Consider the following 27,926-nt stretch of genomic DNA (forward strand, 5'->3'; position numbering starts at 1 on the left):
AAAAGTTGTCTGTCCAAATATTTATGGACCTAACTGTAAGTTAGGAGTTCTTACCTGCATAATTTCTTCTAATTTCTTACTACAGTGATAAGGTCTCCTTCATACAGGAAGGAAAAGAAATATGCAATGGTAATACAGACAATAAAAGCCCTTCTTTATTGTAAAAAGTTGCTGTGCACATTAGTCAATGCCCATTAAATATTTTTTTTCTGAGCTTCCTGTCCTTTTGACAAACATCTGCCTCATTAAACTCTATACAGTAGATAAACACAATAGTTCTAACCCTACCTCTTCTTTATTCCAGAACCAAACCAGAATGGTTTTTAAATGGAGATGCACTTTTAGTTAACGGCATTGTTCTAAACCTTTGTAACATGATTAGACTATGTCTGTAGAAATTAGGCACAAGTCTGCATCTCCTACCACACAAAGCACTAGGAAAATAAGCAATCTTGTAAAATGGCCAGGTTTAACAACCAACTACTGCCTGCTGTCAGTACAATGCTTCTGCATAGGAGGCCACACTTATAAAAGTGACCTTACCAATGCTTATTATGCTTCCATAGTAACTAAACATTATGGAGGTACACGAGACATAGGTTTACACAGTAAACCCAATACATTCTAAAATCTAAAAATGGCTAATAAAATACAGGCATCTTGAGGCACATGCAGGAACATATAAACAGTCTTAAATCAGAGAAGCAAGGCTATCAAATGTGCAAATTATGGCTTGTAATGTCCACCCCCACACTCTAAGATCACTTATTAAATTGGAGGTGCAACAGAAAGATTGTAAAAATTTTACTTTGACAAACCCTCACAATAAAGATAAAATAAAATACAGGATTTGTTTAGATGTTCCATAAAATTATTTTCTTTGCATTCATAGGGGTGGTGGAGGTGGGGGGGCAACCCTGTTTGGCTTTTTACCTATTTGGTATAGCTCCACCTGTACTGAAAAACAAAAGATAACCCAGAAGTGGCTCTTTTATTTGTATGCCAACCACCTACTCCTCTGCCACCACATAAAAAATTCAGGAAAAAGACAGCACTGCAAAAAACAAAATATAAACACGCACACAGCACAGGGAAGGGTTGGTTTTTCAAAGAAAAGGGTTGGTAGAAAGAAATCCTAATTTATTTTTTAATAGGGAAACTGAGTTATACTTTAGATCAGCTGTTCCAAAGCAGCACCCCGAATGATGCAGACCAGCGAGACTGTCACTTGTAATACTCATAGTATTACTATAGTATTTAAACAGAACAGGATGCAGTTTAAATAAGACAACGTTGGGCTTTGATTTCCATGTCTCAAAATGACAGGAAAACCTTTGGTAACTCTTATTCCCCTTCCCCATAATGACAACCACTAAAAATAATGGGTCCTAAATGTTCACAAAGGCCAAAATGACAATCGCCTTAAAAATAAGTGCCAATAAGAAAAGTATCACTACAAACAAAATTTAAAAATATTTTATTAAATGATTTTTTGTTCAGATCTTAGGAACATATAAGAGTTCTGCACTTAGACCAGTTAATCTTGGCTTCTAGTGGCACCCATGCATGCAAAGATAGGCTTTGTTCATGAAACATAATTTTATACACCTTACACAAGCAAACAAAGCAGCATCAACACGCAGTACAACTCTGGTTGAAAAGCTAGGGTAAAGTATTTAAATGTATATATTAGGAAACATTTTGAAGTTTTAATGGTGCCTGAGCAGCCTGATAACGTACAGTGCACTTTCTGGGAGTGCAATATTAAGATCTGGCTTGAAAAAGTCTTGACTCTAGCACAATGGCAATCTCCACAGTAAAAAACTAGGCAAGAAAAGTCAGTAACTGGAAAAGAGTCAGCTACAGAGAGACTAGTGATTAGTGACTTGTTTAGCTTTTCTGAGCACAACTTCCAGGGTTTAGTTCGTCTTAAACAAAAAACGTGTCTCAATATGGACTGAAAACCATATACAGGATCACAAGCAGTCCAATAAATAGTTCTGCCCGAACACCTCTTTCATGACTGTGATCACATGATCCCCTTCCAATATTACTTGAAGGGAGACAAAGCCTAACTAAGCTTTAAATCGAACAAGGCAAATTCACAAAATTTTTTTAATTGGCATACATTTAGGAATTTACATTGGAGGTAAACTTTCCAAATTTAAAAAACAAGTGTGTAGATGTACTTGGCTATAGCTGTGTAGCTACTCAAACAGCCAGGACCTTTTCTGCCATTTAGTCATCTAGTAACAGATTTAGGTCCTGCAACTGCAAACCAGCTACCTTCCATGACTACAATTCCTGCTTTTCCTTATGTAAATACATGGTCTCTACTGTATTACAGGAATGCTGGGAACTAGTCTACCATAGGTGGTTCTTCTTTGCTTGTCACCCGATCACCTCATTGACCATCCCACTTTCTTATTTCGGAGATGAGAGAAAATAACTGAAATGCAGTTTGCACACACATTTGACCCATGAATCACAGACATCAACCACTTTTCTTCCATACACTCTGTGTATTACCTGGCCAGCCTGATTGCTGTTAAAATTTGCCTATTTCAATGTGGAGCTGGATTGTTAGGAAGATGAAACCTGAAAGCAGTAAATACTAGCATAACAAGGTAAAATATGTCTAAGCTCCAGGTCGGTGTGGACAACAAATTTATCTTCCAGATTGTTTCAATTGTAATCTATTTATGTAATTTAGACAACACATTTAGAAGCAGACACTAGTGTAATAATACTGGCTTTAGTATTTACCAGTTCAACCATTTGCGTGGTTTATTTTACAACAACATCAGCAACAAAAGAATATGCACTTGAACAACAATAGTTTTCATAAAAAAGTACTGGAATACATTCTGTCATAAAAAGGTTGAAGATGACACCTCCGAGTTCTGCAGAGGACCAGAAAAGGTTATTTTCATAAAGGTATTCACTCTACATGTGAACATTTTGCACATTTTACACATGGTTTCGGCCAGTAGATCTCCAAGTTTACGAATCACTGCATTATCGTTTAAGAATATAAAAATAACTTTTCTTATTTTACCCATTTTTTACCATTGAAATCATCTTGTTAAGTGCATACTTCCTGTTTTGTTTTTTTTCTTCAAGAATCCTAATTAGCACTTTCCAGTTCTTATCCTGGGTCTTCAGAATAATCGGGGGTAATGTCAGGAATAAAAAGGGGTAGTGTTCAGCCATTTAGCAAAGACAACAAGGTTATGCTGACACTGTTCTGTCCACAATAATGCTGTGTACCGTTAACCCACAACAGGAATTAGAAGCTGTGTGCATTTCTGGACGATCAACACACAATATTCTTGAATTGTAGAGTCTTTAAAGCGATAAAACATTGGGACATGTTCCAACTGCTTATGTTGTATGGTTAAAAACAAAATTGGGAGTGAAAAAACCCAAACTCCTGGTGTATATCTAAATGCACAAGATAGCAAAGTTTAATTTCCCCAACTTCAGTTTTAAAGTCCTGTCTTAGAGTACAGGATCTTTTTTATGGTTTGGTTTTCCATTTATAGAGCTGGCACAGAACTTAATGAAACCCTCCCTAAAATGCACATTTATCACATAAGGAAATTGCTGCTGAGAGAAGTCAGGAGTACAAAACCTCATAAAATGTTGTGTTTTTATCAACCAACAAGGACATAAGCTGGTTATACAATGCAGTTTTTTTTTATGAAAATGATTAGCATACAATGTGAATGTTCCATCAGCAAAATGGGTCTAAACACAGTGAATCTCCAGTGTCAAAGTTGTTGCTGGTAGGTAACATTACAGTTTGATATTTCCTTACCCGAAAGAACATTTTTCTTTGTAATTCAGCTTTTTATTTTCTTTTTTTTTTTAATAAAAGATCAGTGTTTTTTAATCTCAAGGTCTATTCCACATATTCTTTGTGCTTAAATTGTAGCAAGTGTTGGATGCTTGCCAGAACAGTTCTTGAATAAAGCAACATGCGGTTGAAGCACAGCGAGCCCTTAGGTGTATGAATGCACCAAGTCTGCATTGTGTGAATAAACACAAAAACTATGTATTGGAATGTTTGGGAGATTGCTTTGTAAAGGCAGCACAAAGCAAAAAGGCAAAACATATACTGCAAACTCAGAACTCTGATATGTCACAGATGAAACAGCAGTGTCCCTTCACTGTCACAGACAGCAGGAGTGCAGACAGCCCTGAGATAGTGCTGCAAGGAGATCAGGGGAGATGTGTTATGATTTATAGAAGCACAACAACCACCTTAGATAAAATATATCTATGCTTTGTTTCAATAATTGTACATTTTTTTCTCTAGGGCATAAGCCCCTGGTAGTCTCCAGCAACTGTACTATGAATACTGGCACATTATTTGTGCCATGATGAGTCCACATTGGCAGGAATACACAGCTTTATATGGTCAGGGTAAAATACGGTGGTACACAGTTTTTGAAAGCTGGTAGAGGCTAAGAGCCATCATCACAAGTCACCAAGTACAGAAGAACTATTGTGGAAAGTGAAAAACCCTGCTAGAGGGTGGTAGATGGAAGTTTCTTGACACGCCGCTGTGCGAGGATAGAGGATTTGATTGGTTGCAGCTGTGGGGTCGGCTTAGAGCTGTTTAAGGCAGAGTAGGTGGCAGCCATAGCTCCCTGCAATGCAAAACCAGATACAGTTACTGAAACAAATATACTAAGAAATATTATCAAACCTTACTCCTTCACCACTTTTAAAAATACACATTTTGGCGTTAGAGTCACTTTAATCTTGATCTCTTTTATATGGATATGGAATCAGTTTCACAACTTAAAAGTTTACCATGGGCTTATTCATAGGCAGTGGTATGGATCCTATTAGCCATTAATATTCAATGGTTTTATGATTAGAAGTGTACAGCCAAAAAAACAACCAATTAGCCATTTTAGACTTCTTTTAAGTAAAATTGCATCACAATAAACTGACTAATATATATGTAATGGATAAAACAAATCTGTGTTACTTTGGCCTGACTTCCTGGAATTCTGGAAAAACCCTGCCAACTATAATTTCCTATAAGAGTGCCTCTATTGGCCATTAAAATACTCACATAATTAACGGCAAGAGGTCTTTTGTAGGGACTAAGTCCTACAATCAAGCACCCAGTAAAGTAAAACTTGGATACTCTTGGAACCTTTCTGTACCTCACATCCCAGTTCAATGTTAACAGGCTTCAATGAAAATTTTAAATTCCAAGACACGAACCTTTACCAACTGTGCATCCTGCCGATTCAGATGACTCTGAGGTAGTAAGTCTCGTTTTGTGATCCATTCATGCTGCAGAACTTGACGGGCTGTAAGTCGGCGGTGGGGATCCACATGCAGCATACGAGAAACCAGGTCCTGTAGGAGGACACATAAATTGTTAGGATAGGCATATAAAGGTAACAGTTGAAATATTCGCTATGCTTCCTAATAGAATAAATGAGATTGAGGATATGCAAAATAATACAATCAACAGAAAAATACAGCTTGCCTAATTCTCTAAAGTACAACGCTGTATTAAATATCACGTAATGCACCAGTGAATGTTTCTTAGTCGCTTTTATCAAACTATGTACTTTACAGTAGCGTTTAGATGGAGCAATATAGTTCTCTATTATTGGTGTTCAGTGGAAGAAATATAGAGCTCCATCACTGGTGTTCAATTGAAATATAGTGCTCTGTCCTTGGTATTCATTGAGGGGAATGCAGTGTGCTCTTTATTGGTGTTCAGTGATATGAATGTAGAAATCATCATTGGTCAGTGGGTTCATATTGTGCCCATCATTGATGTCAAGTGGAGTAGCAGTTATAGTACTCAACCACTGTTGTGCAGTGGGAAGAATATTTTGGTTCATCACTTCATCAAATAGTGCTCATCAATTATATTCAGTGGGTGGAATATAGAGCCAGTCATTTAATTTTAATTGTATAAAAAAAAAAATAATATATATTGTAAACAGAACCTTCTCACAGTCTATTAATCTACACGGACTGTTTCCCCAGCATTTAACCCGAGGCTTTTAAAGCTCTTGTTTGAAATTCCCATGCATTCCAATGGGCTAATCTACACCAGGACGTTTCCTTGAGGCGCGTTTATAAGATTTTTTTATCTTAAACGTTGCTTGCACTGTTTAAAAAATTAAAACACTGGGTTAAAGCTGGAAAGCGCGGGTAAACGCTTCCATTGAGCACTAAAAACGTAAACCTTCCATTGAGCACTAAAAACGTAAACGCATTAAAAATGTGGGAAAACGCGGCATAGGCGTTTTCCAGTGTTTTAAAGGTAAGCTGTAAAATGCTAATAAAAGGTTTTAAAAATGCATATAAATGCATTAGGAACGTATACATGTGTTTTTAAAAATGTCCATGTACACCCAGCCTTATATAGTCAATCATCCTGTGGATTTCTTCACAGTGGGAAAAAAAGGCATCCATCAGTGCAATATTGAAAAATATTTGCATAACAATACAAAATATAATTCTAATAGAAATAAACATCTCCTTGCTGCCTCTATAGGCAGTAGTTTGTCTCGGATTAATAAACTTCAGAGAACATACTTCATACATAAACTTAGAACCACAAACAAATAGGGAGAAGGTCAGGGTAACAAAGGCAAAAGAAACATTTTTATAACAGGGTTTCCGGTCTATGAAAAATACAGACCCAGAAAGCACATCAACAATAGCACTAAACATTCATATTTATTACCACGTTTGACAAGGCCGACAGACATATGAGATGGGGAGTATTGAAGCCAGGGTTCCCATATTTTAGCAAACTTCTCGTAGGTGTCAGTGACCGAACTTTACCAATTTTCATTAATGAATATAGCATCTACTCTAAGTAAGACTTCGTGGTAGGTAACTAGCTGTTGTTTCCAATACTTGGCTATGGTCTGCTTAGCTGCCATAAGAATGTAGGAACATATTTTAAATTGAACATTTGTCAAGGTTGGTGGTTTGAAACGGAGTAAAGCCATCCAAGTATCTCTAGGTATAGTCTTCCGGACCAGTGTGCTCATCAACTAAAAAATCCTACCCCAAACACGGATTACCAAAGGGCATTGCCACCACACACAAGCTTCTGTACCCAGTACCCAACCACATGTTGAACCATTCCACATCCGTTTTAGTACATTTGAGGTCCTTTTCCCACTGTGCTGTGTAAAGATGTAAATAAAGGATAGAACCTAATTTAGCTACTAATGGAGTGCGCAAGCAGATATGCTCTATCACCAATAGTTTGGTAGTCCCCGTACTCAGTAGGGGCGAGACCCAATGTTTCAGTTGGATATATGGGAACACCTCCGAACTAGGGGCTCGGTGCACACTAATATTTGCCTCCCAACTTAGTACCCCTATTTTCCCAGCAGAGAGTGCAAAGTGGTATATTCGTGTTCCATCCACCATTGAAAGGCTCTGGGTAAATCTAGGCCCAGGACAAATAACGGGTTATGTTGAACAGTTAGCAAAGGTAAATGTGGAGATAGGAGGCCATTAGAGTATATGACCCCATCCCACACTGAGAATCTGTCTTAGGTTGAATCGAACAGAAGGTCTGGCCTTGGGAGGTAACCAGGGGATTATCTCAGGCACCACTGGACTACAATAAACTGATTGAATCTGGACCCAAAGAGGAGCAGCTGTTTTTGCGTATAAATTAGTGATAGGGGCAATTTTGGCTGCCTGGTAATATTTAATAATATTGGGGACCCCAATCCGCCTTGCCGTTTGTGTGCAAACATTCTCTTATTGGAAATCCTTGGGTTTTTGTTTGCCCAGATAAATTTAAATATATCTTTGTGAAGGGTACGTAACACCGATGTTGGCACGTGTACCAGAAATGTGCGGAAATATTATAGTAATTTGGTTAAAATTGTCATTTTCACAGAATTTACTCTACTTAACCACGACAATGGGTGAGTACTCCATTTATGCAGAAGTGCCTTTATGTTCTAAGTAATGACAGATAGTTTGAAGTTTATAATAGGTCTGTAGTTCAGGTTACATATATCCCTAAATGTTCCAGACGGGACACAGCCCACTGAAATCTAAAGGATGATTGCAATAGAGACAATTGGACAATTTAAATGGGAACCCCCAACGGTCTCTTATATCAAATTGTTGCAGCACCGTCATATATGGTTTGAGGGCTCTCCTTTTTTTGGATAGTTTGAGAAGATCGAGGTAAATTTGGTAGAAACATGATTGAAAGGTAAGATCCTTCTTGTTCCAGGTTGCTTGCAGCACTGCCTCTTTCGTGTTATAATAGGTAGGACAAACAATATCTTCCTATGGAAGCCCATCTTGTTTCTTTGGACTAATTGCACGGTGTATCCTGCCAAAATCCAACTTCTCAATTGGAAGTTGTGGAAGTATTTCCTGAAGTAGTGACAAATCCTGCAAGATCTACTATGGACTCCGGCAAACCTCTGATTCTAAACCCATGTGCCTCCTGTTCCGGTTTTCCAGGTCTTCCAGACCCAATTGGGATGCCTGAATATAGGAGTGTATACTGGATATATCTTGCTCATGAGAATCCAGTAGCGTTATGGCATCATCTATCTTGTGTTCTAGTGTGGGATAGCTTGTCTGTTGCCTGTGTAAGTTCCTGCTGTAGCAGGTGCTTAAAACGCTCCAGCAGTTCTCCATCTCAACACATTGTACTGGGTTGTGCACAAGGGAGATTAGGGAGTCCTCTTAAAGAACTGACCTAGCAGACTAGAGGAGAAAAAGGATCTGATTCAGGCTCCGCGTCATCCGCCATCTTGCCACATGGAAGATTGAGCCGCCGGCATCTGCAACTGAGACTTGTTGGAACTGGAATTTTTGGCCATGCTGATCCCAGAGGATTCCACTATCAAGGCGAGTCTGATTGAAGCTCTAAAAGCCGCTCGGTCTGCTTGCTTAAATCAGCAACACGCCCTGGTACTGCGGAGCTCACTCAATTGTTGGCCATCTTGGGCTGTAGCTCCTTAAATGATGTTTTGTAACAAATGATATATGGTCTATATGGCGGACTATCATTTTCTGCACTTCCTAATGTTTCCCCTCTCCAATCAAATTTTTAATCAACGCATGCTGTTCTTCTGAACAATGTTTCTTAGAACCCATTTTACTCAGTTTCAGGGAGAAAAGCACTATGCCCAGCATGTACAACATGTTTTTCACAGAATGAATGACCTTACTATTTGAACACGACATTGCTATTATTTTGAACAACTTAATGTTCCCTTTTTTCACATTCCTCAAAGGTATAACACAACTGTTCATGTTTTGATTTGGAACAGAATGTGCAGCGTTTGATCGGCATTTACTTGTACGGAAAACAAAGCTAATATAAGGATAATGAGCTTTATTTGCTTTTTTAAACACAATGCTATTTTCCTGAACACATCTTTATCTTCCTACATTTGTTGAAAACTCATATCCATACACAGCTTTCCATAGAGCAAAACAAAATGATTTCCCCAGCCCTGTGTTGCTGATATCACCACAACTAAAATGGTTTATTTTAACCACTAAAATGGTTAAAATACAGACAATGCAGGCACCACAGTACAGTTTATGAGTAAGGCGAGACAGGAATCTGACGTGTGTACATTGCTTGTCGTCCGTACAATTATCCTGGCAGAGCCACAAACAATGAAAGGAGAAAAAAAAAAAAAGAGCACAGTGGGGTGCCACTCCGTCACTCTCCCCATACCTTCTCCATGGAGCAGAACACCGCTGTATATACAGCACTTGTTCATGCATCATGCGGTCGTTTATCATTGGAAAAGATCCCTTCCAACAACAATTATTGCATGTGTGTAACCAGCCTAAGTTCTAAAATAGAGAATGTGTGTGGAAACATTGCAGTGTCTGTTGCAGACTGTATAGTGATAGCCCTTCGTTTAAATCAGCGTCTTAGTTAAGTAAATCAACAAATTTTAGTCTATATTGATATTGTTGATCTATAAGAAGGCAAAACAAAAAAAAATTATGTGACAGCCAATATATAGTATGGTAGAATGACTAAATGACTACTCCGTAATTGCATGTGTTAATCAAATTTTCTACATTACTTGTAATCCAAATTCAGCCACATAAATTCAGGTATAGAGTCACAAGAATTCCTTTCTTTACATGAACTGTACCTTTGCAGATTCTGATACGGTGTTCCAGTTACCCCCTTTCAAGGTAAACTTGCCACTGCCAATCCGCAACAAGATCTCATCTGGTGTATCCTCTGGGCCATTCGCAAACGGTGTGTATCTGCAGATATGCAGGGTAAAGGTTAGACTACAATCACTTCAACTTGTCATCAATTTTTTGGATAATTTTGTATAAATGAAATAATTGGCTAAGGAAACATACATGTACTCTAAATCCACACCTATATGAAACCTTTTGCACTTCTTACTGTTTTTTCTGAATGCTCCCCTGCCTATTGATTTCATTTCTCCAGTAACCCTCACCTAGATTTCCTCATGCATATATCACACTCCCTGATTCTGGATGAGTTACTGGAGGCTTTCTCAGTTTCCCTCAGTTGTTGACACCTTTGCAATACTATGCATCCTCAAAACAACAGGTTGGTATTCTGGTGATTACTTTACGCTGCTATGCGAATGATAGAAAAGATTTTTTTACAGTACTAAACTTCTTACATGTGTCTATGAAACCAAAGAAAGTCTTTAAAAGCACAGCAACTAAACACAATAAATACATGGTGCAAGCACTTTAAAAATAGTAGTCAATTTCTGTTCCTAGCTTTTGTACAAGATCTAGCAGTTGTGTAGAGCAGATGTCATCTGTATTTGCCAGATAAGCAGATTGCAGATTGAATGACCTAACATACATTGTTATGATGCACGTAAGTCTACTTACCCTGCCAACATGGTATAGAGGAGTATTCCCAGGCTCCAAATGTCACATCCTTCGTCATATCCCTGCCTCTTCAATACCTAGGAATAGATTTTTTAAAATGCCTCAGTTAAGTCAAGAAATCAGAGTAAAGTCAGAACACCAGATATGACAGCATTAAGAGTTAGGAAAAAAGTTTATACCAGTGGTTCTAAAACATGGAAACCACAGTTGCATGCACAAGAAGTTCCTTTCAATGCAGAAGTAACTCTTTACAGAAACAGCTGTGAACTTCTTTATAAGTTTGTAATGGACTGGATGCTTTTCTTGAAATTAAATAAATTTACCTTTAGATATATTAAAGATTAAGAAACACATGAAAGAAAGGTAAGAGGAAATCTTTCCAAATTAGGAGGAAATTTGCCCTTAGATAGGACTAAAACTAAGGCTAGGTACACACATGCAATAATTGTCGTTAGTAAACGACAGATCAACAATTATTCATGATTATTTTGATTAGTTGATTCTGTACATGCTGTAACGATACGATCGTTCAAATATAATCCACCAATAATGTACACACACTAGATACGATCGTTTAAACGATGCAGGAAGGGACGTGTACCGAAGAAAGTGTACCACAGAACAAACTACAATCACTGAATAACCATACACTCAATAGATAGGGAACGAATGTTCCCAAATGGATCTGCCAGGACGACCGTTTGTTTCCAGTGACATTCCTCGTTCATCGGCGTAGTTAGCCTGTCGTTGTGCTTTTTTTGTTAAACAATTATTGAACAATCAGTCGTTAATAGTTTGTTTCCAATGACAATTATTGCACGTGTGTGTGTAGCCTAGGGGATTCCAATGGAAAATTTTACCTGACCTTTACCTTCATCAATTTATGAAATATAAAGGCTCTATGTGGAGTGCAAGACTATGCTTTGCACAAGTTAAACTAGAAGCTGATCTGCAGTATTTTTTCCTGGTTTGGATAAACACACGGTTAAAGCAACAACTATATTCTTGTTCCTATTAAACACCAAGGGCTGGTTTGGCCCACACTCACTGCAGATCCCCTTCCTTAAAGCAGAAATTCTAAACATTCAATGATTCAACACAGAGTGTTGGGCAAAACTGGGTGAGGAGCTCCACTGGAGATAAGGAGCCTTCACAACATTCAATTTTTATCCAATTGATGTATTGGCCTTTGTAAGGATTTCCCACATGTGTGAGGTCTAAAAACCCTTATAATTTTACTTGTTTTCACAGTATATCCCATTATGGGATCATTCATATCTGCTGTATTTCATAAATTCACAGATAATTCTATTTTGTGTGGTATAATTTTCAAAAAGGTCGCTTTTTTTTCCAATGTAGATCAAACATACGTCAGAGAATTAACAACTTTCAACATTATGTAGACACATTATGCAGCCTGTTTTAGTAAAGATATGTGTGCCTTGGTATGTTTCCCCATTTTTCTGCTATTTGTGTGTTAGACAAGCTCCCTGAATGTCCCTTCTGTTTTTAATTATTATTTAGACGCCCAGGTTTATTTATGCTCCACCTATGTTTCAGTTTTAAGAGTTAGTAGGCTTTGACTCTATGATGCTTTTTCAACTCTAAGGAAACCTTTAAAAAAGTAACCTGCCAGCTTAGTATAAACACACTGCCTTTCACCCAAAGTTTTCTTAGTGAGTTAAAACTGCCTTTCTGAATCAGCACATTGACATGTTTTGTGTATGTTGCAACGTTTGAAAGAAAAAATGCTGTTACAAATAACTTAAATGTGAAATTTTCTTCATTTAAAATGCTTACAGAAATTTTCATAAAATTTAGGAGGTCTATGCAATGCTTTGTATACAATCGGGCACAAACATGTTGGAAAGAATTCGTGTTCAGCCACCTGTGTCACAGCTGAGCAGATCTAAATAAGCAAAAAAAAAACACTGCACAAACAATATATGTAGTACAGTGACCTTGCAGTGGTGGTTCAATAAAAACAAATAATCTGCTTCTTCTGTAGACTTTGTTTCACTTTTAGTTCACACACTTGCTTCAATAAAATTTAAAAACGTTTAGTATTTCAAATGTGTGCATAATTACCTCTGGAGCGACAAAGTTGGCTGTGTAACAGGGGGTCATTAGTAATCCATTTTCTGCCCGCAGCTGTTTTGCAAACCCAAAGTCACAAATTCTAATGGATTCTGGATTTCCAGACTCATCAACATACAGAATGTTGCTTGGCTTTAGATCTCTGTGAACAACCTGCAATTCAAGAAAAACAAAAAACATATTGCAATGCAACTTACAACAGGTCCTGGCCTATATGTACCAACTCCAAAGGGACTGTAAGAGAGACTTACCCCTTGTGAGTGTAGATATTCCACAGTCTTGCAGATTGTCAGAAGAACAGCACAGGCCTCTCTCTCAGAGAAAAATTTCTGACGCAAAATCCTGTCTAGCAGTTCTCCACCTCTCATAAGTTCCGTCACAACGTAGACAGAATTCCCTTCTTCATATACCTGTAAGGGATGATATAAGCACCAGACCATAATTTAAACTATGTTTCCATCCCATGTGAAACAGAAACCTTGTGACAATAAGGACCAACACGGTACTTACATCCTTTAGGGTAATGACATTTGGGTGCTGACCATATCGACGTAGAATTTCTATTTCTTCTGATGGATCCCTTTTGGATTTGTCAATTATCTACAGCAACAAGGTCACAGACAAAAAAACCTACATGAAACATACATAGCAGTGCTAAAAAATGTAGGGAAATTTAGATAAACAGTTTAAAATTCCCACATAAAAACGAAAGGACAGCTGCAGGCTTTTTGTTTAGATAGAGAAGGGTAATGGAATTATGTCTGGCAAGTTTTTACAATATCTACTATATATTTTGTTGTTGCCTAGGATTTGGTAAAATCTCTCCCGTAGAGACACAGAAAGCAATAAAAAAAGAAACTTAAGAAAGACTCTAACACCTACCCACTATCAAAGAGTAAATAAACTATTTTGGCAAAGATTACTTATATATAGTGCATATTCATTTTTTTCCCATACCTTCACAGCATATTCCATATTGGTTCCCTTGTGAACACAACGCTTGCACACAGAGTATGAACCCACTCCAATAGTCTCCCGCAGTGTGTACACGTCAGTAAATGCGGCAGTCTTACTGAGAATCTTTGTAGAGAAGGGAATAAGATAGATGAAGATAAGACAACTATAGAGAATAGCTGGTTTTGGAATATAACAATGTATCACATATGTAAACAATGCAGCATGTACACCAATCAGGCAAAACATTAAAACCACCTGCCTAATACTGTGTAGTCCCCCCCCATGTGCTACCAAAACAGCTCTGACCTGTCAGCATGATGCTTAAAAGTCATTCTGACTCTGTCAGTAGTCTGCTTTTTTCATACAGCGCCTCCTCCTGACATCTTATGCCCAGGTAAGCAACATAAACACTCCAGGCTTTCCACATAAAAGAAAGCCTGATTCCTCAGACCAGGCCACCTACTCACCTTGTTCCATGGTTCATTTCTGAAGCTCATGTTTCCACTGTAGCAACTTTTAGTTAATAGGGTCAGCATAGGCACTTTGACTGGTCTGCACTGTTGAAGCCCCATACATAGCAAGCGGTCATGTGTGTTTTCATACCTATTCTTATAGACAGCATGCGGCTTTTCAGCAACTACTGCAGTAACTCTTCTTTGGGATTAGACCAAATGGGCTAGCCTTCTCCTTCCCATCACATACATCAATGAACCTTGGGCACTCATGACTTTGTCTTTGGACCACTCCCAGTATGTATTTCTTCAAGCCAGTAAAACCCCTAAGAACCCAATGTTGTGGAGAGGCACTCACTCAGTCACTCAGATCTTTAAACTTGCCAATATTTACTGCTTCTAACACATTATCTTCAAGAACCGAGTGTTCACATGTTCTCTAACATATCCCACCAATTGACAGATGCCAGTGTAACAAGGTAATCATATTTATTTCACTTCACTTCTTAGAGGTTTTAATATTTTGGCTGATCATTAAAATAGCTTATAAAAGTGAAGACCTAATACAGTAAGTTATTGTAATAGTAATCTAAGGAAGTCACCTTTGGTACAGATAGCAAAGGAGAGGTAGAAGATGATCTGTCTTCCCCACTGAAAGTAGGAGCCACAAAGCTAAATCCACGGAAGAGCTGATGAGCTCCTGCACTTGGGGGTATTCCAGGAGAATCTGTGAACATAAAAGACTCTTTGTCTGACATGATATTTTCAGTTATACTTGTGTGTTGCAGATGCTACAACCATTTGCTGATACTGACTTTTGCAGATGTGTTTTATATTTGTCTCCTATTCATTACTTTATTACCTAGCAAGTTTGTTTTACAATAAGTTTATTTCAGAAATATACATGTCCTATTAGTGCTTGTATCTAATGCAACTTCTGAGAATAGTAGGGAATTAAACCACAGGACACTATTCTTTAATTTGCAGAAGTTACTCTTCTGCAAAGTACTAGGTCTGCAATCCTGCTGTGACCATTATGAGAGGTACCCACCTGGATTTTACGTTTTTTTTTTATACTATGGGAAATGTAACAGGAAAAGATGCAACACATACCGGTATGTATAAACACTCACAAGTGCTAGGGAATTGTGGTTACAATATTTCATATACAGAAAATATAAGAAACCAGGTACTGACTCCAGTAGACTCCACAAAAATATTATGAATAAAATATCACTTTAGAGTGATTCTTTAATTATAAATTAAAAATAAAATACAAACATTGCACTGCCTTTAATAGCAAAAAACATTCAGTGGAGACTACTAAATGACAATTGAGAAGCAAATTATGCCTTTACTCTGAATGGATGTCAGGAGATTCCTAATGAGAAGAGTAATTTCTGTGAAATAAACATGGACAATTAACTGCTTAATACTGCATTAATAACCTCTTTGTCACACAGAGATTAAAGCATTATAAGAGGGCACACAGAGAAATAATGGATGAAATCTCTGAAAACTACTGCTCTAATCACAAAAGGTCTATATGTCCTTTTATTGTTTTTGCTTTTGCCCTACACTTGGAGATAATGTATATTGCTAATTCAAAATACTACTTTTTTCACTGAGCTTCAAGTGAATCAGTTAGAAAAGGTGTTGTAAATAGCATTTATGCTAGATACCTTATGTTTAATTTCAAAAGGAACAGGTGGAGTACTTTACCCTGAACGTGTGCCTTCCAATTTCAAGCAACATGTGATCACTTTAAAAGTTTTTTTGTTAATGTCATAAAATTCAAACTGCTTCCTTGTGTTAGGAGTCATCTGTTACTAGTCTGATACTGCTCATTGTTCATAACGAGAATTCTCTTTAATTACCAACATAAGATACTGACCTTTTGGAGTGCGTGATGTAAACTCTGTGTCAAAATAATAGGTGTCATCTGGCTGAGTGACAGCGGGTTTGAAAGGAGGACTAATCTCTCTGCGGTACAATTTCTGTAATAAACATACCCAGAAACATAGCATTAATAAATAAAAATGGTTTCTAACTATCATTCTAGAAAGACTTATTTAGTTTCTCAGATTATTTTAAATTGTTACTGTGGGGACATTTTTTCTAAATAAACTGGGTAGTGACACCATTCTAAATAATTTTGCTATTCTGCAATAACTTGCCCACTAGGTGGCACAATTCTTTTGTATACTTGGTTACAAATCGTAATTTATAGGACATACATTAATATTTCTAAATAGGATATTTGTTGGGAAAGGGTTTTCAGATAGCAATTATCTAAAAGCTTGTAGATGGTCCTGTTTTAGGTCAATAAGGTGTTTATTTTTCTTGTCCAGTTCCCTCTTCACTGCCAACCAACTGTATATATTCCTGAAAATCTTTTCAGAGTATGAAAAATGCCAAGCTATAGTGCCCAACAATAAATATTTGATATTCAATAAAGCTTCAGGAAACCTATAAAAGCCAACCTAAAGGCAGATTGACGTTTTATAAATAAAATAGCCCGGAATTAGGCATACTTAAATACATTCCCATGACCAGAAAAACTTTCCCCACCTACAATCACACATGCACAGTGAAGGGAAACAGAACTTTTACTGGATATAAAGCTTACATTCCAGTCTATGGTAGAGAAGAATGGGTGACGTTTAATCTCTTCTGCTCCATCTATGCCGGATCCTTGAAAGAGAAACATGGGATACGTTGGCAATCAATAAGCAAGCATGGCACAGAAACAAGATAAACAGATAGACACCCTGCTGTTCTAGAAGGCAACACATTAAAAAGATGACTTACCAAGCCTATTAGCAGGGTTTCTTTTGAAAAGTGCACGCAACAAGCCCTGTGCTTCACTGCTGAGGAACTGGGGCATTCCCAATTTGGCTCTAGAAGAGAGACATGATGTACAAGTCTATCAAAGAAACCTCAATTTATTTTATTTGTCAATATGTCTAAACTAGAATCATGGATTACTGCTTTACAGAAACCAGATGCAAGCCGTCATTCCTTAAATGTCATTTTCAGTGCAGATTTGACCTGACTGCTTGCTGTGAAGTAATACAGACGATTGTTTTCTGTGAACTGGACAAAATACAGTCTACATTGCCCAATCACTTGTAGGACTAGGAGGATGTCTATCTCAAAGTACAACTGATTCACAAAAGTGAAAAAAACACTAAAAGTAGAGCTAAAAATACAAACCGCATGTAACAAGCTACAGCTACTCTGGTAAATCTACTCGAGTACCGAAGAAGCTGCCCTAGTAAGACATTACCAGTAAATACTAGTAAGCAGTTACCAAAGGAATCCAACCTGGTAAAACTGCTGTACTCCTAGCTGCCTCAGTAATACTGCTGCAATCTAAGAGAAGCTATCCAGGTAAGACTTCTTGCTTCTTAATATATACTGTATTTATTATTATATATTCTTACTAGTATCCCTCACAGAGCCAGCCTAGTAAGACTGAGTTACTCCTAGATAAAGCCTTGGTTTCAGCAGTTTGGCTAGATTATTATACCCAAAGTGCCTTGCAGAGCACAAAAAAGTGGCTTCTTCAGTTACTTGTCTTGCTTCTTCCAAAAAGGGATGAATTCACACATATCCTCTATGTTTTGACTGGTAATTCTGCCTACAGGGCATGCTGTGTTTGTAAAGTACTTGTTCGTTGATCTGTCACTGGAAACTATCACTGAAGATCATTTAGTGATAGTGATCTTACAGTTTGTGTACATAGCCTAAGGCTATGTATGTATGTACAACTTACTTTAAGATTAGTGTCATAGTTTCTTTCCGGTCTTTTCCCTGGAATGGTAGGGACCCTGTAAGCATTTCAAACTGGGGGGGGAGAAAAAAAAGATGTTAAAAACCTTAAATTTTAATGCTTCCACACCACAACTATTATTCTGTCCCCAGTCAGATGTTGGGAGAAATTATTAAAAACATAGCTTATATAGCTTACAGATTCTTCAAAATTTGGCATTATAATGCTAAAACATATTAAATTTTGATATATACCTCACAAAACGTGTATATTACGATCCCAGCATACCTGGATGCCAGGAATGATTAAAGGAGAGGTTAGGTGTATTTAAAATTGCACACCAGCAGGTAAGTTGATTTTATTGCAGAATATCACCTGTTCCCTCCTATTGCAAAGAACAACCTACCTGGAAATTTTTTGTAGTACTGCTTTACAGTACATTTCCATTATTGCTGAGAAAAAAAAAACAATCCCTGGAGTGAGAGACATGGCTATCCCTGCATCAACGTGACTAAACAAAAGAGAGAACAAGAAAAGGTCCCCAGCCAGAGCGGGTGATTAGTCCTATTCTCATGGCCACACCACCACACCAGAAAGCTACTGCCTAGAAAAACAGCCACACACATAAGCCGGATGATGCAAGGTCTCATCTTCAACTTCTTTGCTTTCAAACCCATGGATGGGCCAGCAGGATCTTGGATCATGAAAGTTGACAGCAATACATGTTCCGGACCTCATAAAGGCTAAGGGACTGCCCAGGCAGCTTCTTGTTGGACTGGGAAGCAACCATTATTATTATTAGCCAGTATTTATATAGCACCAACATATTACGCAGTGCTTTACTAAGTCCATTGTCATAATACTAACTGTCCCTCAAAGGGGCTTACAATCTAATGAGGTCTTCACATGAGGTGACAGTTCTTTCACCATGATAGCCATCACCACAGCAAGGCTCAGACTAAAGCAGCCATTTGTCAACCATTTTGATATCCCAATATTTTATAGCAAATTAAGGTCTTAGTAGAAATGCAGCAAGTGTTACAGCTGCAGGTTACAAAAAAAAAATTCTATGAAGGATTTATTATCAATATTTTTTGGAAATCCTCAATGATTGATTTTTTTCATCATTGGACATACACATTTTAACATGCACATAAACGTTTTATCCTAAACTTTGCCAGCATTTGCCCTCCTGTGACAAACATACCTGACATGGATAATTACCTTTTCTGCTAAGCAGCATGCTCAAATGTCACAATGTAAACACAGGTAAACAGCTATTTCTAACTCCTTTCTCAATTTTGTTTTGTGCCTGCTGTCCAGAACTAGACATACCTAGATCCTTGTGTGTTGCACGCAGTATCAGGCTCCATAAAAAGAGAAAACAACCCTCAAGAGCTGTAGGCTCAGCTGTATAATATTTTAGCCTATCTATATTGCAAGACTCATTTTAAAGCACTGCAAGTACAGATAGTGGGGGATGAAGATGGAGAGTCCAAGATTAGTTTGTTACAGTGCCTAGTCATTTTTAAACAAAAAATTATTTAGAAAGTCAAGATAAATATAGATGCCAGTAAAATGTGACTATGAACAATCCCTTCAAACTAAACACCATAAAACAGAGAAATATGAGCTAATAAAATTAATAATAAATGTCAATTATGACATTGTGATTGCTTTAGGCTTTGTTCACTTCCAAACAGATTCTGGTGGCAGAATGCAGGGAGAAAGCAGTAAATATAGGGACACAACTGAATTAAACTGGCTTTGACCTTACACTTAGGTGACATTTATTCTGACAGTTCTGATTATGAGCTTGCATAGCCTAGCTGTAAATAATAGACAATTTTTGTAAGGTTGTATTTTCCGCTGATTTTCACAAAACACATGCTCTACACAAAGCATGCAAAACATACCTATTAGATACAGCAGCAGTAGAGTAGACTATAATGCATATAGATGTAGAGTAGCTGTATAGGAAGATTATTTCAATCATATTAGTAACTCCCTGTGTGTGTGTGTGTGTATATATATATATATATATATATATCAATATATATAGATAGACGATAGATAGATAGATATATTATATATGTGTGTTATATATAGGGAGTTATATATAGTATGCAATTAGCTTCCAAATACTGCCCGCTAAGTAGATTCACTGTAGCAATGATAAGTGCCCAGATAGGCATGTTAAAATGAAGATTTACAGGACAAATTACGAGGGGAAGTTCCTGGCTTTGCCCCCTTCCAGATGAAATAGAAAAACGAGTGTGGGGGCATATGACGGCCTACTATCTTTGTATATAACTGTGCAAATATCAGGTCTTTGCGATTCTTAAAGCTGTTTTTCCTTTTAGCGAGAAGCTGTGATGGCAGAGGCACAAGCAAGTTTCATGTCGTTGGGAGTTATGGGTCGTCATGAAGTTTTAATTTTTCCAGGGAAAGTCAGCAAAGGACGTTCACACTGAGATGTCACAAACACTGGAGGAGAAGTGTCCTTCCTACAGCACTGTCAAAACCTGGATATCTTGTTTTAAGACTGGGCATTTCACCGTTGAAGATGAGCCCCACAGTGGGCGCCCCTCAACTGACCCGCCAACCTGCAATGCTGTCCATGAGCTGATGGACAGCCACTATCCACAAAAAAGATAGCCCAGATATTTTACATCTCACGGGAGCGTGTTGGGTTTGTTATTACCACTATCCTAGACATGCACAAGCTTTCAGCAAAGTCGGTGCTGAAATCTTTAAACCGTGAACGAGATGAAGCATCCAAAGCCGTTTTGGCCCATTTTGAAGCTGCACAGACATTTTTGGCTAGGTTAGTGACTGAGGACGAAACCCGGCTCCACATCTATGATCCTGAAACCAAGGAACAGTCAAAGGAATGGCGCCACAGCAGGTATCGCACCTGAAAAAGTTCTGAATTCAGAAATTGGCTAAAAAAGTTGTGGCGTCTGTTTTCTAGGACAAAGACGGTATTCTGTAGGTGGACTACCTATCTCAGGGCTCCAGTATCACCAGACAGTATTATGCTAACCTCCTGGACCAGCTGAAGGAGGCAATTAGGACAAAATGCCGTGGAAAGTCGACCAAAGGGATCCTTATTTTGCAGGACAATGCACCTGTGCACATGTCCAACGTTGTGGCTGCCAAATTGAACACCCTGGGTTTCTAATTGGTCCACCATCCCCCCCTACTCACCTGACCTGGTCCCTTCGGACTATTATCTGTTCTCAAATTTGAAGAAACACCTGAAGCGGCAACGTTTTGAAGACATTTCTAATGTCAAAGATGCTGCTGAGAGCTGGTTTGCAGCCCAACCAAAGGACTTTTATTTGAACGGTCTAGAAAAGCTGCAACTACGCTGTACCAAGTGCATCAGTCTCAGGGAGGAAAAGGTTGAATAAATGTGTTATTTCATAACTCTGGCTCTCTTCTTTCTGGGCAAAGCCAGGAACTTCTCAGCACCCCCTTGTACATTATTTTTAAATATTTTGGCATATGTTGCCTAATATGTTGGTGATAAATATATGAATCCAGTTTATTAATATTATTATTATTTAATAATAATGTATTATTAATATTAATTCACTATTATTACTATAATAACTATTTATAATTCTCCCTGCAGTAGGGGCTGTAATGACATAAAAGCTTAGTTGTATTCCTGGGAGCTAGCTTATGAAGATAATAGTTACCACTGTGATAGGTTGAAAATTAGTTATCGGATTCCAAAACTTAAAAAAAATTAACTGAAAATAAGCATCAGTAAAAGTAATCAAAATAGCAAAGCTCAAAATTAAACAAAACCTTTGTAAGTTTTTGCTACCATTAATGAAATGTTTACAAGTTATTACCATGAGCACACCATAGGACCACCAATCGGCACTGTGGGAATGTCCCTGACGATTCACAACCTCTGGAGCCATGTACTCCACTGTCCCACAAAATGAGTATGCTTTCTTCTCATGATCTATTGACTCTTTACTTAGCCCAAAATCTGAAAGAGGTCACAAGGTAAATGGCATGCACTTCAGGTAGGCAAGTAAAACATTTCAGCAAAAATATCAAAAAGTAGACTTACCTGTTAACTTGATGTGCCCTTCCTCATCCAGCAAAATGCTGTAATATTGGATAGATGCAAAAAGTTAAATAAAGTTCACATTTTTAAGTCACCTAAACAGGTGCTCGCACTTTTTCTTTCAGCTCAAAAGAACATGACTAACTTATCTGTCCATATTCTATTTTCTTTTGAATCAACTATTCCTTGTGTCCTGATGTGAACAATAACGTGTCTGTGCTGGAATTAACTATGAGTAACACATGACACAATATCCTGCCTTTCAATCTTTCACCCAGGCGTTTGTAGCCGTTACCAGCAAAGTGCTGTATACTGTTAAAATATAAAATGAAATTACTTGGGACAAGGCACTAGAACAAAGAGAGGTGGTTATAGGTATTGGATAATAATTTAAATGTATTTTTAATACTGCAAAATGGCTTAATGTAAAGAATTTATAGAAACTAGTACACAAACCGAATATTTGTTTCTTGCTACACAATAGTTGCACTTTACTGCTACTAATATTAATACAAGTCTGTAAGGAGTGTCAGAAGATTTTTTTTCCTAAACAGCCATAGCCATCTACCCTTTTTCCAGCCTTGACATCACCAGCTGCTGGGGAAGCCTTGCACAATCTGAAAAGGCAGCATGCCTGCACAGAATCAGCGACAGTTGACACTGGAACGTTTAATATAAACAATAGAGTTATGTGAAGCATTCACAGACTCTCTGCTAATAGATCTCCCAAAAATTTGTAGAGGATATTACCCTATTCCTCTGAGATTGTGTCTGCCATATACTTATGAAATACAAACAGTGTATGTGTGTTACCAGGTTTTTATACTCTCTTTATGTTGCTTACCTAATGTCTCTTACAACTATTGCTATAGACTAGGACTCTATCGCAAGGTTTATTTTTTTTTTTGTACTGAGAGAAGTTGTCTCTTAGTATCACAAATTAACTTATGATGCTACTGCCTTATTATGCAAATTCTAATATTTAAGACTTCTGTGGAAAATTCTGCTAAAAATGATAGATCACAAAGTATTGCATTTAAAGACTAGATAACTTATACAGGGCAGCAAACCGCTTACACCTACTTTTCAGGCTTGAGGTCACGGTAGATAATCCCCAAGCTATGCAAATGATCTAGGCCCAGAGCCAGCTCAGCAAGGTAAAACTTGACATCCTCCTCAGTAAACATAACCTAAAAAGAAGTGGCAAAAAATAAAATTAGGATAGCATTGTTAGTAACCACATGCAATGCAAAGAACAAAATATACACCAGAGGCATTTGGAGTATACATGACACATGTTATATATTATGACACAATTAGGAGGGGACTTTGCTGTGACCAATCTAATGGAAAATGTCATCTAGCCAGAAGCTGTGGCGAATGCTTTATGTCAAAAAAAGAATTTGCTTACTTTGTTAGGATTAGCAAGACTAATATCTAAAAAAAAGTGTACTTTATTACTAGTACTAACTATAACTGGAGTTCAGGAAATCTAGTTGTCAACTGTAGGGATTGGAAATCAAGATGGGGGTGTGAAAGCTACCATTGAAGGGGCAAACGTTTTCATACAAACCTCCTTTGAAAGACGAGTGAAGAGGTCTCCACCACGCAAAAAGTCCAAGATCAAGTAAAGTTTGCCTTCTGTCTGGAACGCTGTCATGAATGAATATAAATCTTCATTAAAAGACACATTTTACATTACACATAAATCTATGCTGCTACCAAAATTCAATTTTCATTTCAATAAATCCTTCTCTAGAAGCACAGGATCAGACTTACCATAATGGAGCCTCACTATGAATGGATGATGAACGTCAGCCAAAATATCACGTTCCATTTTGGTTCGTACACGGTCTCTCACTTTATAAATCACAGGAGAAAGAAAAATACTCTGCTGTAGTTAATATGTACTTAACACATAAACGGTCAAGAAGTACAGTGTTAACATTAATGATGAATGTACATATTGCATGATGCTAATTTATTATTGTGGGAAAAAGTCATATCCTAGATAACTGGTGCTTTATGTGTAAGTATATAATACATAAAATCAACAGCTCTTCTCTATCAGATAACATAAAAATTATTATTTACATTGAGATTACTAATGATGAAAACACATTTTTGTTTCATGTTAATTCCGTCAGATCAGCACAATTTACCAAAAAAATCTGTATTACACTAATCCACCTGACTGGATATGTTCTGAACAACAACGATGTATTAATTTAATTCCATATCAATAATTACTGTTAAAAGTGTGCTAAAGACACATACACACTTTTCATGGCACCAGAAATGTACCTTGGCAATATGCCAGGTTTTGATTAAATTTCTATCTATGGCTTCTCTTGGATTCCAGAAGAAATTTCACCATGCTGAAATCCCCAGTCCTTTCTTTTACACACAGAGTTTCATTCCTCCAGCTGCAACATAAATACCATACTAATGCAAACATTACTGAAGCATGATTGTAGCTTGTAGGTTGCTTTCTGTATTCTCCACAATGCAGACAAAATTAAAGCTACAGCTGGAGTAAAGAACTATGTTTTTTTTTAGCACCAAGATTTACAAAGCTTTACAAAGATTTACACAAGGCTGAGCACTCTGAGCCCATGGGTTATTGCTGGGCCAATGGTAAAGCACCAGTCTCATCCGATCTTCTTCCAAATCTAGTTTTGGGAACTTTTATTTGCTGGAGAAGAAGGATGAGAAGAGGGGAACACACTAAACCCAAAAACAAAAAAAAAATATTTATTACAGTTTATATATGTCCTTAGATTGGTTGCTACATTAGTTTTCATTTTTCAGTCTTTTGCCCTTTATTTTCACTAGTTGATCCTGCAAATATCACACTTCCTGACCTTGGGTGGCTAGGTTCACGCCTCCATCTTATCTAAAAAAGGAATGATTGGCTAGACTTCAAATATTTGCCTTTGTTCTTCTCCATTTCATGGCAAGTGATGGGATTGGTAATTTACACAATAAAGATGCGGTCATAAAAATGTTCTTAGCCTGAAAAAGAAAACTAATACCACCACCGAAAAGAAGGACTGGTAAATTGCTTCACAGTATTTCTTTCTCTTATGTTTAGTTATGCTTTAAATGGACCTGATGCTTTGCTGTGCATAGTTCACAGCTACACTTTACCCTGGTCACAAAAAAAAAAAAAAAAAACAATTAAGTTAATTACCATACTTATATGTCAGTATATGTCAGTAAACCCTACTCCAACTCCCAACACTGGAATTTCTAAGTTGTCATCACCAAAGCAATAAGCTATTCTAAGCCACATGGATACACAAAAAAAAAAAAAAAAAAAAAAAAAAAAAAAAAAAAAAACAGCGCTGCACTAAAACTTGGAGGTGTCAAGGGTGCAATGGTACAACATAACATCAGTGCAGTTAATTTTAGGATGATTTTGCCTGTTAACAATTGCACATGCTATATTGGGAAATAAAAAATACAGCAGTAGAGCTGCAGGGGAATATGTAACATACACTGTCCATGTGAAGACATGCAGATCAATATGATAGTAAGATGTAACACACACTTATATCTCTTATTTCCTTTAGACAGCAGTAAAAGACAATTTCTGCATGGGCATTGAGTTGTGTACTGTGAATATGGGTGATTATTTTTCACTGCTATAATAAATAAAAATATCTTTGTACTATGATAACAAGAAAGAAAATTCCTATTCGATTTTTACACATTGGAAAAATTCTTGCAAATGAATAAACCTGCTGCAAACTACAGGAAATATTTGTCAATAATAAGGGTTATTAGCACATTCAAAGGTGGCATTTTTTTTTCAAAGGAACAGCAGGGTGGGTGGATTGTCTTGAAAATGTAAACAGCAACATGTTCCTGCTGTGTTCCTGTGGTTATATTCTCCACACAACAGAATAAATAAAACAAAGCAACTAACAAAAATGGCACACCCAGTGACTAAGCTTATTCACCAAAGGTGTTTGTAAGAATAATATATAACACATTTCAACAAAATTAGTGTGCTTTTATCTGTGTGACCTTTAGAGTGATGCCCATGCTTCTATCTGCTTGACCTTTGAAGAGAAGCCTAATCTTATTCCAAGTGGGCGACTGCCCAAGCAGTGAAACAAGATCAGGGATGACAACTCATAAAACATAAGAAATATAAACACTTTTAAAACAAGCCAGGAATGACAGTATCCATATTTTATTCTAATAGGTTGTTTATAAAGGGAGTGTAAATATTTCTAATTAATGTGCCTTATGTTTAAGGCAAAACCAATATACAGGTAGCCCCCCAAGTTAAGGACATCCAACATACAAACGACTCCTAGATACAAACAGGGCTTCCCTGCTGGCTCCTGTGCAAGACAGAGGCTTGATAGGAGTGAGGGGCAATTTGCATGACTTGCAGAAGAAATCCTTTGCTAAAATCAGCTGAGCAACATCTTGTAACTCTTCAATGACCAAGACAAACTCTGCAGTTGTTTCTTTTTGCATATTAAAGTACAGCTTGCCCCAGAAGTCAATGAATGACTAGGCTCCATAAAGTTTTTTTTTTTTTGCTTTGTTTGTGATTACCTCACAGTGAGGATTTTTTACAGTAACTGACACCACGCTGCCTAATATGTTGAGACAAACATTTGTCCTAATTGCATTTATTAAAATAATGTACCTGTTTCGATTTACATACAAATTCAACTTAAGAACAAACCCTACATGCCCTACCTTGTATGTAACCCGGGGACTACCTGTACAGTGTAAGCACATAACCTCACCTCTACAACATCCCCAAGAGTGTACTAACCCTTCTGTGTATATTCATAGGAGAGAGTGGATTATGAGGCTGAACCTTGTGAATATATTTGTCAATTCGTCTTAAATGCTATAAAAATAAATCTCAAGTAAAAGTGGTAACTATAAAAATGGAAATGAAAGTTCTCAGTTGCATACCTTTTAGTGTAGCCTTTTTGAGGACTTTCATTGCATACAACTGATTATTGTCAGGTGGAGTAAGTTTTCGAACCAGAAACACCTGCAGACAAAACAAAAAAAGTAATAAATGCAAAAACGTGGGAAATTAAACATAAATTTGTGACATTTGTTTATTCAACGGTAACTACTTTTTCTTTACAAAAAAACTTATTACTACCTACAACTGGGCAGATACCAAGAAACAATGCACTTATTTATTAACTGTTGAAACACTTTAAAGTGTTGAATAAACTGTTGAATGCACCTAAAATATTTTGAAACCCCAATACCTGAAAGATTGATATCCGCAGTAAAACAGTTTGCTGCAGTGCTTGTTTTTGTTCTCTTTTTTTTTTTAGTTGTACTATTATTAATATAATTATATTTAACGGCATGTAACACTTTACCTGGCAAATCACACTGTGCATTTGTTTTTTCACACATGACAAGGTCAGTTCTGAGGAGCCAGTTACCCTAACTAGGAATAGAGCCCATAGTGTATTGGCCAGAGTTTGAACTTAGGACCCACAGCTCTGCACAATCCACTCAAACCTGCCACTCCGTTTACTGGTTTAAAAAAAAACAATTAAAAAAAAACAATTTAAAAAATATTACAGCCATGAGTGATGAGAACATAACTACCTTTAAAGATGTATTTTAAATTTCTGACATAATGGCTTTTGAAGGAAAT

The 27,926-nt window shown here is 37.2% G+C and overlaps 1 protein-coding gene across 4 annotated transcripts in view; it reads right to left on the minus strand.

The window, feature by feature from the left end:
- Positions 1 to 1,461: 1,461 nt before the first annotated feature.
- Positions 1,462 to 27,926, minus strand: part of RPS6KA1 (ribosomal protein S6 kinase A1) — a 68,508-nt gene continuing 42,043 nt past the window's right edge. For all 4 annotated transcript variants that reach the window (XM_072421450.1, XM_072421459.1, XM_072421466.1 and 1 more), the window contains 19 exons: positions 27,215 to 27,296; positions 24,047 to 24,127; positions 23,841 to 23,920; positions 23,351 to 23,457; positions 22,271 to 22,308; positions 22,044 to 22,186; positions 18,181 to 18,251; positions 17,214 to 17,302; positions 17,032 to 17,096; positions 16,297 to 16,399; positions 15,005 to 15,129; positions 13,951 to 14,073; positions 13,504 to 13,593; positions 13,245 to 13,403; positions 12,985 to 13,146; positions 10,897 to 10,973; positions 10,164 to 10,281; positions 5,245 to 5,382; positions 1,462 to 4,655 (listed from right to left, as the gene is read on the minus strand). In XM_072421450.1, coding sequence (XP_072277551.1) covers positions 4,533 to 4,655; positions 5,245 to 5,382; positions 10,164 to 10,281; positions 10,897 to 10,973; positions 12,985 to 13,146; positions 13,245 to 13,403; positions 13,504 to 13,593; positions 13,951 to 14,073; positions 15,005 to 15,129; positions 16,297 to 16,399; positions 17,032 to 17,096; positions 17,214 to 17,302; positions 18,181 to 18,251; positions 22,044 to 22,186; positions 22,271 to 22,308; positions 23,351 to 23,457; positions 23,841 to 23,920; positions 24,047 to 24,127; positions 27,215 to 27,296 — 1,974 coding nt within the window. In that variant the 3' untranslated portion in view covers positions 1,462 to 4,532. The remainder of the gene's footprint in view (positions 4,656 to 5,244; positions 5,383 to 10,163; positions 10,282 to 10,896; positions 10,974 to 12,984; positions 13,147 to 13,244; positions 13,404 to 13,503; positions 13,594 to 13,950; positions 14,074 to 15,004; positions 15,130 to 16,296; positions 16,400 to 17,031; positions 17,097 to 17,213; positions 17,303 to 18,180; positions 18,252 to 22,043; positions 22,187 to 22,270; positions 22,309 to 23,350; positions 23,458 to 23,840; positions 23,921 to 24,046; positions 24,128 to 27,214; positions 27,297 to 27,926) is intronic.

The sequence above is a fragment of the Pyxicephalus adspersus genome, chromosome 1 (assembly GCF_032062135.1).
Source record: "Pyxicephalus adspersus chromosome 1, UCB_Pads_2.0, whole genome shotgun sequence".
In the NCBI taxonomy this organism is placed as follows: domain Eukaryota; kingdom Metazoa; phylum Chordata; class Amphibia; order Anura; family Pyxicephalidae; genus Pyxicephalus; species Pyxicephalus adspersus.